This window comes from Urocampus carinirostris, chromosome 16 (genome assembly GCF_059441175.1).
Source record: "Urocampus carinirostris isolate Australia breed hairy pipefish chromosome 16, RoL_Ucar_1.0, whole genome shotgun sequence".
NCBI classification, from domain to species: Eukaryota; Metazoa; Chordata; class Actinopteri; order Syngnathiformes; family Syngnathidae; genus Urocampus; species Urocampus carinirostris.
In genome coordinates, this window is record NC_142364.1 from 16024520 (window position 1) to 16038418 (window position 13899).

Below are 13899 nucleotides of genomic sequence, written 5' to 3' on the forward strand. Positions count from 1 at the left end.
TGTGTCTGACTTGGCAGCTCGTTCCTGTTCTTTTTTCCGGTCTTTCAGTCTAAAATGAACTGCACTCGTGCAGACGCGATCCAATATCCCTGGTTGACAATTGCTGGGAACTGGGGCCGAAATAGACTATGTGACTGGCTTAACGACTCTTTCCTGTTCTTTTCGCCTAAATTGAACTTCATTCATTCAGCTGCGATTCATTACCTCTTATCATACATTGCTGCGAGCGATGATCAGTAGAATGAACTTTTGTCCGTCCCGACATCTGTTTTTTGCTGTTAATTATTCCTAAAATGAACAGCACTCATGTAGCCACAATACATTACTCCCAATCCCAAATGGCTGCGAACGGGGACCGGCAGAAAGCACTTTTGTTGGGAGGTGTGTCATTCTGGCCCACCTAAAATAAATGTTTGTGGCCGCAATCCATTATCCCCGGTTCGACTATTGCTGAGAACACTCCTTCAGGCCACTCACACATAGAATAAACGCACCCAATCAAGAAATATGTTATTTGGTCATGGAAAATGTCTTAATGTTTACATATTTCTCCAAGGCCGAATGAATAACAAAGTGCGCTTCACCGATTTCTGTGACAAGATTGTGTGCTTTACACAGACGTGACAACAGCTCACGGATCAAGAAATATGATAAGGTAGATTCAACTCAGTTTTATGACTCACAGATTATGTTGAATGTATCTCTTTTTTTTGTGATTGCTTAATTGTGCAAATAATAAATAATGGAGTAGTGGAGTGTTCTTCTACTGGTGGGCCGGGACCCAAAAGTGGCTCGCAGGCCTTTCCCTGGGAAAGATAATGCTAAAAAAAAAAAAAACGGAGTCAATAACACAGAGGCAACAATACCCGGCTCCATCTCTTCTTCCTGTTCAGTCAATCAGCACCCTGACAATTGTATTTGAAAGGGACCACATCTCATTTTATTATGATTTTGTTTGTTTTATTTCCTTTTTCTGCCCATAATAATGGGTCCCAAGTGTTAAGTGGAATGAAAAGTGAAAAACGGTGAAAACAACGGGAATGATTGCGAAACACAAAATATCGTACGCGTGTCCGTCATTGAAGCAGTGCTTAAAGGTACAGTAAATGGTTTTAAAATCTTATATTTCGAGCTTTTCTTTTTACCTGTATGTTGATCTTTATTAACACATCTAAGTAATTATCATTGTATAGGTAGACGATTTTGTTAATATTTTGTGTACGAACTTTTATTATGTGGCTGTTTTAAAGCCGTTTCAGGAAGTCCCTTTTAATGTATGCGATGTAAGCCTATATGTAAGTATATACGGTACTTGAAGTCGTTATGATTTTATTGTTTTTGTTTTTTTTAAAGTAAACACTGTCTGCCCGGACGCCCGGGGTGTGCATCTTTCACGTCGGGCGTACAACTTACACAATGTCTCTGCCCGGGTGGCCGCCAACTTTTTCAAGAAAAAAAAAACTTTTGTTTTTCTTTTTTTTCAAATCAAACGTTTGCTTTATTCTGATTTCGAAGTCTTCGTTCGGTTTGGAAATTTCGGAATTTTGGTACGTTCGGCAATTTGCATACTCTGCAGCCAATTGGAAGCCTGCATCGAAAGACTTAATTCTTTCGGACTTTCCCGAGCGTATTAAGGTCATGCATTTGCATATCATTTTCCAAAGTAGACGCACACAGAACAGAACACAAGAAAAATGGATAAGTGGTTAGGAATCAAGCCAAAACCCCAGCCCCAGAATAATATTCAAAAGAAGCTAGCAAAATTGATGACGCTACAAAACGTAAACGGACATTAAAAGCATTGTAGAAAGAGGAGTTCACGTGGCTTGTAGCACACGACGCAAAGAAAACATTGCATGAATGAAGATGAGTAAACACAGGTACATACTGATGGCAGATGGAAAACAGCTATGTCATATCCATGCAATGAATGTTATAACTAGATTTATAATAAACTTAATTTTAAAGTGTTGTTCTGTTATATATTCTGATTATCAATCCTTAATACTTTGCAACAATTGTTTTTTTCGCGATGAGTCGTCTTATTGCATTTCAAGTTGTGAAAATGGGGCAAGCAACTTTATGGCTGGGCAGGCAACTTTTCAGAGTTGTCTGCCCTGGTGTCCGATAACTTTTTCTCATGAGTTTCAGACACTGATATTATCCCTGCTTTAAACAGGACATTCCTTTCATTCGCTAAATTTGAGAAGTGGGTTTTTTTTCTTGATTTAGGTCGCATCTTGTCATGAGGGTGGAAAGGTGGGTACTCAAGTCAGACCAGTTAAGAACCACCGATGTCGTGGGCGTCAACTGTGATATCGCAAACCGTCGTTATCGTTGTACCGTCACAGGATATCGTTGGCTACATATTGGCATCATAGACCTGTCGGTTCTGTTTCTTAAGATATGTCTGTGTGAAGTAACACGCTATTAAAGGCAATTAAATAAGGCACACGCTGTTCTTTTCAAACCAACCCTAATGCCAAAACCTAATTGCCACTTTTATTAAATACAGCACATTGTCATTGTGACGTTCTGTGCTTGCAGTGTCGTTGCATTATACAACCAAATGCTGTGTTTGTTTCCCAACACCTATTTTGCATGGCAGCCTACAAACCACTCTTGTCATTAGGGATGGTTAAGATTCCTCCCAACTATTATCAAAATTTGAATGATATTTCAAGCGGTTAAATGGGTACACTGTTTGGTTTTTGGAATTGTTATAAGTTGTCATTTTCTTTTTCCGCGTATTTGTTTCATTAGGTTGAAAGAAGGTATGTTTTGAATATTAACAGGTGCATAAAATTATGAATAATGCTTGAATTATAATGTGTTTTCTTGGATTGAAATTGCTTGACTTTTTTGGTGAAGTGCTTGTCAATGCTTGAAATTGTTGTCATGTTTTGTCACAAGTCAGCATAGATATGACTCTGACGCTGCTCTTTGGTGAGTTTGCCATTGCATTTCTTTTTCCCTTATGATTAACGGCACCTGGTATTAGTTTGTATGGCATGTGTCATTGCCCCCTATAGGACACGTGCATGCTACACCTAGACAGGGCCCTATGAAATGTGTATTAGTTCAAGCATTGTGGATCAATTATGGACATTTATTAGGGGTCATGCAAGAAATGAAGATAGCGTTTCCCAGTTGTAAATTGTAAGAGGAAGAACTTCCTGCAACTGAAAATGTAAGCTATTGTTACTGTCATTATTACCCAACACCTATATGGAGATGGATTTGTCTAAAAAAAATGTATTCAAAATTTACTCCAGATCTCAAAATCAAATGTCTGGCTAAATGCACATGCAAAATTATAAATTGCATGTGTAATCAGATATATTTGTAGCTCGGATTCACATTGGATTTTTTACTCTATTGGTTGTGAAGAAATTGGAAAATGGGCTTTGAAAGTCTTTAAAAAGCGCTTGAATATTGGCATTAGAAAGGTATACAAATCCTGCATGAAGGCTGAGATAAACAGTTCCGTCAAATGTTTTGTATCAGAATATCCCGGGCACAAATGAGCCACAGAACAATGGCTGTAGAAATACCCTTTTGCAAATACTGGGTTGGTTCACCGTCATTCTTACACAAAAATGGCATTTCATAAGCTGTAAATTGAACAGTTAAACATGAAGTGGGTCCACGGTTGAATAGAGCTCTATTTTGCTGAACATAGTCTCGTCACACTTGGAGAAATCTTGCTCGAGCCGCTCAACCTATGCCTGAGGAAATCAGTTGTATTTTGTTTAACAGGATTGAGTCGGAACCTGTTTGATGTGGTGTTTTACCCCTATGCCAGCATTCTTGAGATGATCAAATCTCCTAGTGAGCTGACATTTATGTTTCCTCTCTTATTGGGTATGCCACTCAAAGAAGTATGGTTATAGACATACCATTAGTGCTTTAGGCCACTCCTTACAATACAATAAAATAAAATTGAGGTTATGTAATCATAACCAAATAGATGAAGTTATAAATCGAGAAATTATGCAATCATGACTAAATATAGGTAGTGGCATATTTCGTCTGATTTGAAGGAATGGAAAAAAAAATGTTGAATTAATCCAGTATTTTGCAACTAGGCTTATTGTCAGTTTTATTTAATGTCTTGCAGAAAATATGACCGTCAGTATTTTGTCTTTTAAGTATGTATATTATACATGTATACATACATATAAACAGGCGCTGCCCCACTTACAAACGTTCTGGACGATAGTTCGTAAGTTGAATTTGTTCCTAAGTTGCTTCGATGCTAGGTATGTTTACGGCTTGAATAAGTAACCTGTATTGTTTTGTCCTAAAAAATAAACATTTCATAAAATAAAATGCTTTTTAAAGATAAATAAAGTGAGGTTTAACTTACTTTTGGGAGAAGCGCTTCAATAGGTCCTCCTCAGTGGTAAAAAGTGGCCGAAAACCCCCCCCGATATTTTCTCAACCGCATCAAGCTTTCTTATTCCACTTTCATTTCACAAGAAACGGCCAACCTTTACACCAACCATATTAAATGGACGCACGAGATATAAAACATTAAAAATGTCAGAGATGGTGTAGGCGTAGAATGTGAGGTGCACATGAATAATTATGTCAGTAGGTTATATATACATATATATATATATATATATATATATACACAAGGTTGGTTGGATCCCTTAACCACACAGGTCGCAGGGGCACCATTTCCTGTGGCTTGTCTTGGGCAAGTACAGACTGGTGGCTCCCACCACTCTCCAGGCCAACATATTTTTCCCACCCGGTCTTGAACCGGGGACCTTTCACGTGTTGGGAGAATATGCTAACCCCCTCTAGTGGGAGGTGGGTAGAATCAAAAATTATTGCATTATTGCCTCTTTCTGGGAGATTGATACAGAGGAGGGGATTCCCTGTCCCCTCGCTCCAACATCTGCCGTTGGGAGCCATTAGGTGATCACGCTTCATAGGACAACGCCATACAAACTAATCCCGGCTGCCGTTACTCACGAGGGAAGAAGAAACGCAATGGCAAAGCGGAGTCACCAGAGAGCGGTGTCGGTGTTCTTTTCTGGCAGATCCTACTTTTATTTCAACTGCGCCAATTGCACCTGACAATTTTGAAGCTGAGAACCATTCTGTCGTCAATTTTCCACATCTACAAAACACATTCTTTTAACAGATCTCAAATTTCCCATGACACCAACGGTGAGCAAAGGTAAACATGCCGAAACGGTCCCAATCACACTCATCTCGTCAAAGTTGTTTTTGTTCCTTCACATCCTCATAGCAGCGTAATTCTTGTTTATGTTTGTGCGATACATGGAAAGTACATCATTTTTATCAGGGCGCTGGAAGTTAAGAACGATCCGACGCCAACTTCCTGCCTGCTTGTGTTAGAGTTCCAGATCTCGGTGCGTGAAAACCACACCGCGTGTTAGTGACGCCGCCTGGCAGCAAGCCGGCCATTTCTTTAATTCCTTTAATTAAACGTTTATAAATTCCACCTCGAATAATATGCAAATGAATTGCAGGCATGGTATGGGTGTGGTGTACATTGCTTGGATGCCCTAGAAAGTCTTTGATGAACTCTTTGAGGACATATCAGTCTTGTGCTTTTGGTTTATCTAAGTAGAAGGTGTACTTAGTAAATAGCAGGTCCATTCAGATGGGTTTTTGAATCTGGCATCTCTCACACGGCCCCGTTCTGCATTTTTAAATGTCAAATGGTCTGCATTTATATAGCGCTTTTCAAGTACATGTAGACCTCCCAAATCGCTTTACAATGCGCTTCACACTTTCCCTTTCCACACACTAACTAACCGGTAGCAGGGTCAGCCACCTACCTGCTTATCGGGGGCATTAGGGATTCAGTGTCTTGCCCAAAGACACTTCGACATATAATCGAGAATCTCTTAATCCCAAGACAAGCTCTTTACCTCTTGAGCTACTACCAATTATTCAATTTTTATTCAGTCTCTGCCGTGGTGATTTTAGTTTGCTGCCCTTGCTTCTTATTAACACTACCCAGACCTAGTCTGGACAAATGGTTGGTGTTTCGTAGTGTTTTTCCGCGAATATTACATTTTTGTCATGGCCCGCCCACTTGATTATAAGCCGTTTTGATTGAGCATTCATAAAACGATTACAACCTAGTTCTGTGCTCACAAGCCCAGAATATTCTGTTTTATAAGTGATTATTCCTTTTATTGTAATTAAAAACCCCAACAGAACTGCTTCACTCTAGCCTTTGTTATACCTGGAAAGTCTCGCAACCTGGAGGTTAAACAAACAAGCAAAGGAAGAAAAGTCTTTCCCCCTTATTATCAACACAGCCCAGAAAATCATCGGCTGCTCTCTGCCCAGTCTGGACGACATTGCCGATTCGCGATACCGTAGTAGAGCCAAAAACGTTTTAAGGGGCTCCGCTTACCTCGGCCACCACCTCTTTGACCTGCTGCCCTTTGGCAGATCCTACATAACCCTTAAAGCAAGGACTAACAGGCTCAGAGACAATTTTTTTCTCAATGGCCACACCACCCTAAACAAGCACACAAAGATGGTGAATTGAAAGAAACGCACATTTATATATAAATTAGAGGTAAAATCGGGCCTCAAAAATTCAGCCCAACCTGACCCGAGTCGCGGGTATTTAAACCCGAACCTGCCCTAACCCAATGGATTAACTTGATTTGATAAACAAGCCAGAAATAAATCCGAAGCTTTAATTTGCAGCCAAAATAAACACGAAGCTTTACTCCGCTTGGGGTTTACTTGGGGTCGGGTTCCTCGAATCAAGTGTGCAGTGTAAGTGCAGCAACTATGAACGGTTTGGTGTGAAGTGCGCATCTTAGGGAAGTGCAGCGAGCAAAAGTGAAACTGAACAAAATGGCACTGAAAAGAAAATCAAATTCTCCTAAATTTACAAGCTGCAAACAGTGAAAGATTTGGCCAAAAAGAAGAAAGTTTGTAAAGCTTGTAAACTATAGGAAAGAAGCAGAAATTGTGTCTGACATGAGGAAGGTGGAGGGAGGAAACCGCGCGTCTTTTACCCCAACACAGAGGATGAAAATGTCTTTGGGTTTAGTGATTCGGAGTTAAACTGATAGTTTAGTAAGTATTTTCTTTTTCGAAATAATTACTTAAGTAAAAGTAATCGAATGCTGTGTAGATCCTCCAAAAAGGAGAAAAATAAATAAAAATTAAGGGTAATCGACAAGAGAGAAGCCTGACCGGCCCGACTTAATGATTGACATTTTAAGCCTGAAACTGGCCCGAATTTCTGGCCCGAGATCTTACCTCTCATATAAATATATTGCCTTTATTTCGAAAATGTATATTTACTGTATATTATTATTATTATAAGAGGTTAACAATATCACCTTGTGCGCTTACGTGTCCTTGGTGACCTAGAACACGACATTGGGCGTCGGTTTTTCATGTGTGTTCTTGCTGCCAAAATCCCTAAATGGTATCTTCGCATTAACGACAAGCTCACTCTATTATCGTTACTTAATTGTATCTGCTAATTAGTCAAAGTTATTTCTTAATTAGAAGTCGCTCAGTGTGATGAAGACTGCACAAAAAATGACACTTTTATGTCTCCATAGGAGTGAAGCTTTCATGTTTTTACAGTTTGACTTGTCAAGCCACCTATCGGAATGTAAACCCTGGAGAACCCAAGAATCCTTCTCTTCTTTGGAAGATTAGGACTCCTAGGTTCTTTGGGGTTAATCACATAAGCGAGGTTGTGATGGAACAATCATGACACAGTTAACGTGAAACCTACTATAGCAAGAGTCACCAAAGGTGACAGACCCCTAAAAGCAGCTGACTAGCCCGCGAATCGGTTGTGAAAATAGCTCACCAGTGATGGGTCACTGTGATTTTTCTGGGAAATTTGATTTCTCACTTGTATGAGAAATCATTGACATATGAACAATGTCTTTAAATACATGAAATTCTTGAATATATATTTTTTAATTAGCCTATTATTTTAAAATGTAAATCACTTAGTGCCCTTTTATAAATAAGCTGTTTTAGTGGTTGAGTGAGCCTATTTTAACCCTACCTCAAATAATTACAACATTGAACAATAACAACATAGTAATAACATGTAGTTATTTTAGAAAAGCATATCAAACGTAGCCCATCCCGCTAAACAGTGACAAAAAGATTAGTTCCCCAGTAGCAAGAGTTTAGTTTTGGCATGGATGGAGAGGATGTGTCCACACAGAAATCGGGCTATCATTGTTTTGTCCCGGGCAATATCATGATTACTGTATTTTCAGGACTATATGGCGCACCACGGTTTAAAGCGCACCCCCCAAAAATAGTTTTTTTTTTTCATATATTTTTCCCATACATAAGGCGCACAGGACTATAAGTCACTACAGTGGGAACGTCAACAAAACGGTCAGATGGTTCAGTCAAACCTATTAACCCCTTAACATTCCGACGGCTCACAAAGAAGCGAATACGTGTCTCAGGCACGTACGAACACGGTTTCTGTACTATGTCACCAATCACTCAAATGCGTCATTCCACATATCATTAGGAAGGTTAAACTCTTGGAATTCAAGAAATGCCAACCATTTCTTAATTTTTCTTTTCTTTTTCGCTGACATTCGTGTGGACAGCAAAGTAAAAATTTAATTGTGCAGGGAAACTTCGTTCTTTACTGTGCGTATGACAAGAAACACTTTGAATTCAATTTTAGAATAGACTCATCACAGAAACATTAACATCAGTCTGAAACGAGATACTGGGAAAATATAAAGCCGGGGTAGCTTACCAAAGTCGTCTTGCAGCCATCACATTCAATAATAATACGCAACCATGGTCCTCTTCCATCCGTGAGTGTAGTAAATCCAACCGTGTAAAATATTTACACACTCCAAAACACGCAATGATGCCGATAAATAAAAGAAAAAAATCTGCATTGATAGTCGTTGCTTGTTGCGAGCTGTCTGTTTAGCCCCATAATTTCTGTTTACAAATACAGACTAGTAAAAAAATGTTTTCTCCATGCCGTAGAGCAACCGAACGGGTGATTTACATCTTTTTCGGACAATTGCATGCTTTATTTTGCCCCGCTTTAGCCTATGCGAGCCTGTAAATGCTAAACCCTCGAATAACTTTTAGCCAATAGTGACCGATTCAAATAACGATCGACCCATTGGTTGGGAAATGAAACGTCTGTATATATATCCCAGCATACACCGTGGACTACTTCGCCTCCTGGGGAAAATCTAGTCGGCGGCTGCTTGCCTTAGTTGCGAGACCTTGCGACTCAATATTGATCCATATGGTCAGCTTTTGAAAAAATAAAGGCTTTTAGGTGTGCGTCAGTCGTGAAAATACGGTACTCAAAAAATGGCCTATGGAATCCAGACAGGAACACTTGAAAGTATCTTTAATTTAAATCTGTGAAAGATGTGCAAAAAAAGAAAATACAAAAAACATATTCTGTGGTCATTTGGATCAGCGGGTACTATATTTACATGGCTTTTACAATCACACCATTGTCACGCGGAGTTCGAAATGATTTTCTTGAGCTTCATCACCTCCTCGCTGGTTAGCTGCAGCATGGAGGTAGCTAAGCTGGGATTCATCACCAGTGAAGAGGAGTTGTTTGTGTCTTGCGCCTTCCAACTGGAATCTGCGTCTCTCTGACGGCTCGTTGTCACTGTGAGATCATGAGGAACTGGACAAGGGCTTTGGGGCTTTTCTTGGTCCTTGGCAGAGGAATCCCAATAAGATGGAGGTTTGGGGCCACTCGACGACGTCACCTCTGGCTGAGAAAAATGCAAAGGGTCCTGAACGGCACTTTGTTTTGTAGGACTGCTGGAAGCGAGATGTAGTGCATAGTTGGTCAGATGATTTTGGTTGCCGTTGCGGTGCACGATAGACCCCTGGATAGATGAACTTGGTGCTTCTCTACCAGGCATCCTGAGATCTTTGATTTTGGAGCTCTGCTGATGGAAGTGAGGATGAAAAGATACGTGTCCTGGGGGCAACTCCTTGTTTCTTCCAATCGACTCCTGCAAGAAGCAAGATAGTTGCTTGCCGTCATAGGTTACACCCGGGGGGGCGTACATCCGCAGCCAGTTGTGTAACACTGACAACGGAACCTCGATCTCCATTTTTCTGTCATTTTCAGGAGCCGGACATGGCTGGAGGCGGCTCATGTTTGGCTTCTTTGCCGGTGACCCTTCGTCTGGCATTTCTGTCGAACTCCGACACTCTGTCAGATTCCGCTTGGCAGCACAGGTGCGGTTGTCTGCCCGCATTGCCCGAGTAGCATCAAACCCTTGAATACTGTTGGAGGTGAGATCAACTATAGAATCTTCGCTGGACCTGCCGAGAAACGACATCTCCCCAAGTGTGATAGATTCTTCCGGCTTCTTGTTGTCATCTTTTCTTGCTCCCTGTGTGTACAACGAAGACGGTGTGTTCAGAAACTTTGGGTTCTTGCTGGCCAAGGGTGGAGAGAATGACGATTTGGGATTCTTCTCTATGCTATGACTCTCTCCTTTGATGCTCAGATTGAGAGGCTCACTCAACCCAGAAGAAGATTTGTACTGCTCAGCCAGGAAACGCAGTTGTTCCAACGGCCTCGCTCGTTCTGATGGGGCCAAGCCACAAGCAGGGAAAGTTAATTTAAGTGGGGATGCTGTCTGGGGGCTAGGTGAAGTTATTATGGAAGGCGACATTGGGGAATAAGGCGGAAGGATTGTGCGGCCTGAGTGAAAATAGTGCGGGTGTTGGAGATGGAGAGGAAAGACGGTCCGATGTGGGCTTGGCTGGAGGTTGTGAATATTCTGTTGGAGAGGAAAACGGTTTGTATAAACAGTGACTTCTGTAATACCGTGCCATAATTTATTTTATTCTCTATGCCACTTCTATTAAAGCTGAAATGATTAAACTGCTTTAAAAAAAAGTAACATGACCAACCTGGTTGTGCAGTGGCAGCGGCATGATCTTGCGTTTGACTGGTCTCGGTTCATCGACATCTTCCACCCCGTAGCCGTGATGTCGGTAGTGCTCTACCATGTACGGCGGCACCACATTCATCGGCAGTCCCTTCAAATGGCACTCGTACGCGAGCAGTAGCCTACATTACAAGGTTGGAGTTAGACACAAAGTCAATAAAGCTCCTGTTTTTTAAGTTTCCTAGGTGACTCACTTCTCATAATGGCGACGGGTACAAGTGGCGGCGCTCGTGCTGCGAGGGTTCCCTCCCAAAGAGTTGTATACCTGCTTCCAGAGTTGCTGAGCTGTCACCTGTCCAAAAAAAGATCCATCAAGCTTTGAGACACAGTTTTATAAACAAACATACACTATGTCATTGCTTTATGCTCATGTTTTAGTATTTATCTGTAAAATAATTTACCTGGTGATAACCTCCCAAGTCCCTGACGGTCTTGAACATCACAAAAAGATCAACTAAAGGGAAAAGGCAAAAATATTTTAGGCATCTATTATGTGGACTGAAAATTTGTCTTTAAAAATTGTCACCAGATTGAGGTAGGTAAGGTAAGCCTCTGTACGAGAGTATGTATTTACTAAAAATCCTAAAATCCAAAGTACTTTGTTTGAAGCCCAGATGAGGGATCCTTTCGATGGGAGTATCTCGCTTCTTCATGAAAATGTAGAGATTCTTCAGGAAGACCTCCTCACTCATCCCCATCAACTCTCGACGGTTCTCTCCTGGGACTCCAGGGTTTACCAAGTGAGTCTTGGCCAAATGTGCCTGGAATTGTCAAGCATAACAATAATCAGAGCTTTGACAAAGGACACAGTGTTCTGTTTCATATTGATGGATGGCCGTCAAACACATAAATCAGATCTGGGACGGCCGTGCCGTCGCTGCATCAATAGCTCCTTTCATAGAAAAAGACGTGTTTACCTTCAAGAAACGAGGCGGCTAACTTTGACTCAAATCGGCGTACCATGATTTTCATTCCAAAATTACCTTGACCCAAGCCCCAACCTCTGACACCACTTGGCGGCAGATGATTGCCCATCGTCAGAATCTGGTAACGAAAACCCAGACTCGTAGGAATTTTTACACTTTACCCCTTAAAACCATGCCTAAAACCTCATCCCTAACCCAAACCTTTAACTGAAATTCTATCCCCAACCTAAATCCATGGCTCTAATCCTAAATTTAACTTCATTTGAAATCCTAACCCCAGATCCTAAACACACAGGTGTTCAATTTACCATAAGTCCAATTATTACCCCATAAGTGTCTAAATCCATCAACCCATACACCAAACCTCAGCCCTGAAAACCAAAACCTTACCTGAAACACTCATTTAATATCCTAACCTCAGTTCCTGAACATGCAGGTGTTCAACTTACCCTAACCCTAGTTATAACCCTACAAGTGTATAAATTCATCAACCCTTATCCCAAACCTCGGCCCTGAAAACCAAGACCTTACCTGAAACACTCTTTAATATCCTAACCTTAGATCCTGAACATGCATGTGTTCAACTTACCCTAACCCTAATTACAACCCTACAAGTGTCTAAATTCATCAACCCTTATCCCAAACCTCAGCCCTGAAACCCAAAACCTTCCCTGAAATCTCCATTCAATATCCTAACCCGAGATCCTAAACATGCAGGTGTTCAACTTACCCTAACCCCAATTATAAGCCTACAAGTGTCTAAATCTATCACACCCTTATCCCAAACCTCAACCTTGAACCCAAAGCTATACAACCTAAATCCATGGCTCTAATCCTAACCCTAAATCCATTTAAAAGCCTAACCCTTGTACATGCAAGTGTACAACCTACCCTAACCCCAACTATAACTTCACAAGTGTCCAAATCCATAAACCAATATTTCGATCCTCCACTCTTAACCCCAAACCTTTCTTGAAGACTCATCTTTAACCCGAAATCCATGACTCCCAACTCAATTTGAAATCCTAATCCAAGACCCTAAACAACCTATCCTTTACGCATTTATAACCCCAAAGGTGTCCAATATCAACCAAAGGTTATGACACACTTTACAGTACTCACCATTTCCATCCTGAATGTCAGTAAGGATGGTAATTAATCAGCACCGGGCGCTATCCAAAACCACTTCAACACATGAACACCCACGAGCACACTTGTACGTCCCGGCCTCTGTTTGCTAATATCTGACTGCACAACAGAGGACACTTATTTCAACGTCCCACTGCAGAGATTGACACGGTCCGACCAGTCCGACCGGCTCCCCAAACAGCCGCAGCACCGAAATTGACCGGGCGGCGCAATTTGGAACAGGAAGCGGACCGAGTCGTATCGACTCTCGTCCGACTGGTCTCTTCACGCTCCGATTGTTACGTAAAATGTACGGGTATTTGATCAAATGTGATGATATATCAGCGGGCCAAAGGAGAGATTGCTACGCTGATTTGTAAACGTAGCGTGTCATGTCTTGTCGTTATATTAACTATGACAATTATCTGCTTGTGAACAGGAAATGCAGCATTTCAACGGCTCCTCGTTTATTTTTGGCTTTCCGCGGCTAGATTGTATTAGCCGTTCGCTTTTAAGTTTTATTGTTGGATTTATCGCAGGTTAATCTGTGTTGAAATTTTGGCACTTTTACTTCTGAAATAAACGTTCATTTTTGAGTAAGGCCTTGCTTAATGTGAGGCTAATGCTAATAAGCTATCGGATCTGACTAGCTGTTATGCGGAAGTTTGACAAATAGCTTGAATAGTTTGATCTTATTCTTGACAGCTCAATCTCTAATGACAGTTTCTATACGCTTCAAGGAACAGGGTGTATTATTTGACCGCTAGATGTCACAGTTTTTTATTTTTTTTTATTTTGTGCAACTGAAAACGAGCGTTAAAAAGCACAAGGAAGAATGCAAACTACAGAGACTCAAAGTGAGTCATTTTTTGTCC

At 41.0% G+C, this 13899-nt stretch overlaps 1 protein-coding gene across 1 annotated transcript; it reads right to left on the reverse strand.

Moving 5' to 3' along the window:
* Nucleotides 1-9374: 9374 nt before the first annotated feature.
* On the reverse strand, nucleotides 9375-13202 carry LOC148350408 (uncharacterized). Its single transcript, XM_088356131.1, has 6 exons — nucleotides 13019-13202; nucleotides 11569-11731; nucleotides 11372-11424; nucleotides 11165-11262; nucleotides 10933-11092; nucleotides 9375-10799 (listed from the first exon to the last, which is right to left on the reverse strand). Exons 1-6 carry the CDS (start codon nucleotides 13025-13027, stop codon nucleotides 9504-9506), a joined length of 1779 nt encoding a protein of 592 aa, XP_088212257.1. The 5' UTR covers nucleotides 13028-13202; the 3' UTR covers nucleotides 9375-9503.
* Between the last annotated feature and the right edge of the window lie 697 nt (nucleotides 13203-13899).

What these genes read in the sequence shown, in the direction of transcription:
- LOC148350408 (XM_088356131.1), bottom strand. An exon ending in TCATCTGGGCTTCAAACAAA is followed by an intron (nt 11,425 to 11,568) that starts GTACTTTGGATT and finishes TTTTCCCTTTAG; the next exon opens with TTGATCTTTTTGTGATGTTC. An exon ending in ACCCGTCGCCATTATGAGAA is followed by an intron (nt 11,093 to 11,164) that starts GTGAGTCACCTA and finishes CTTGTAATGTAG; the next exon opens with GCTACTGCTCGCGTACGAGT.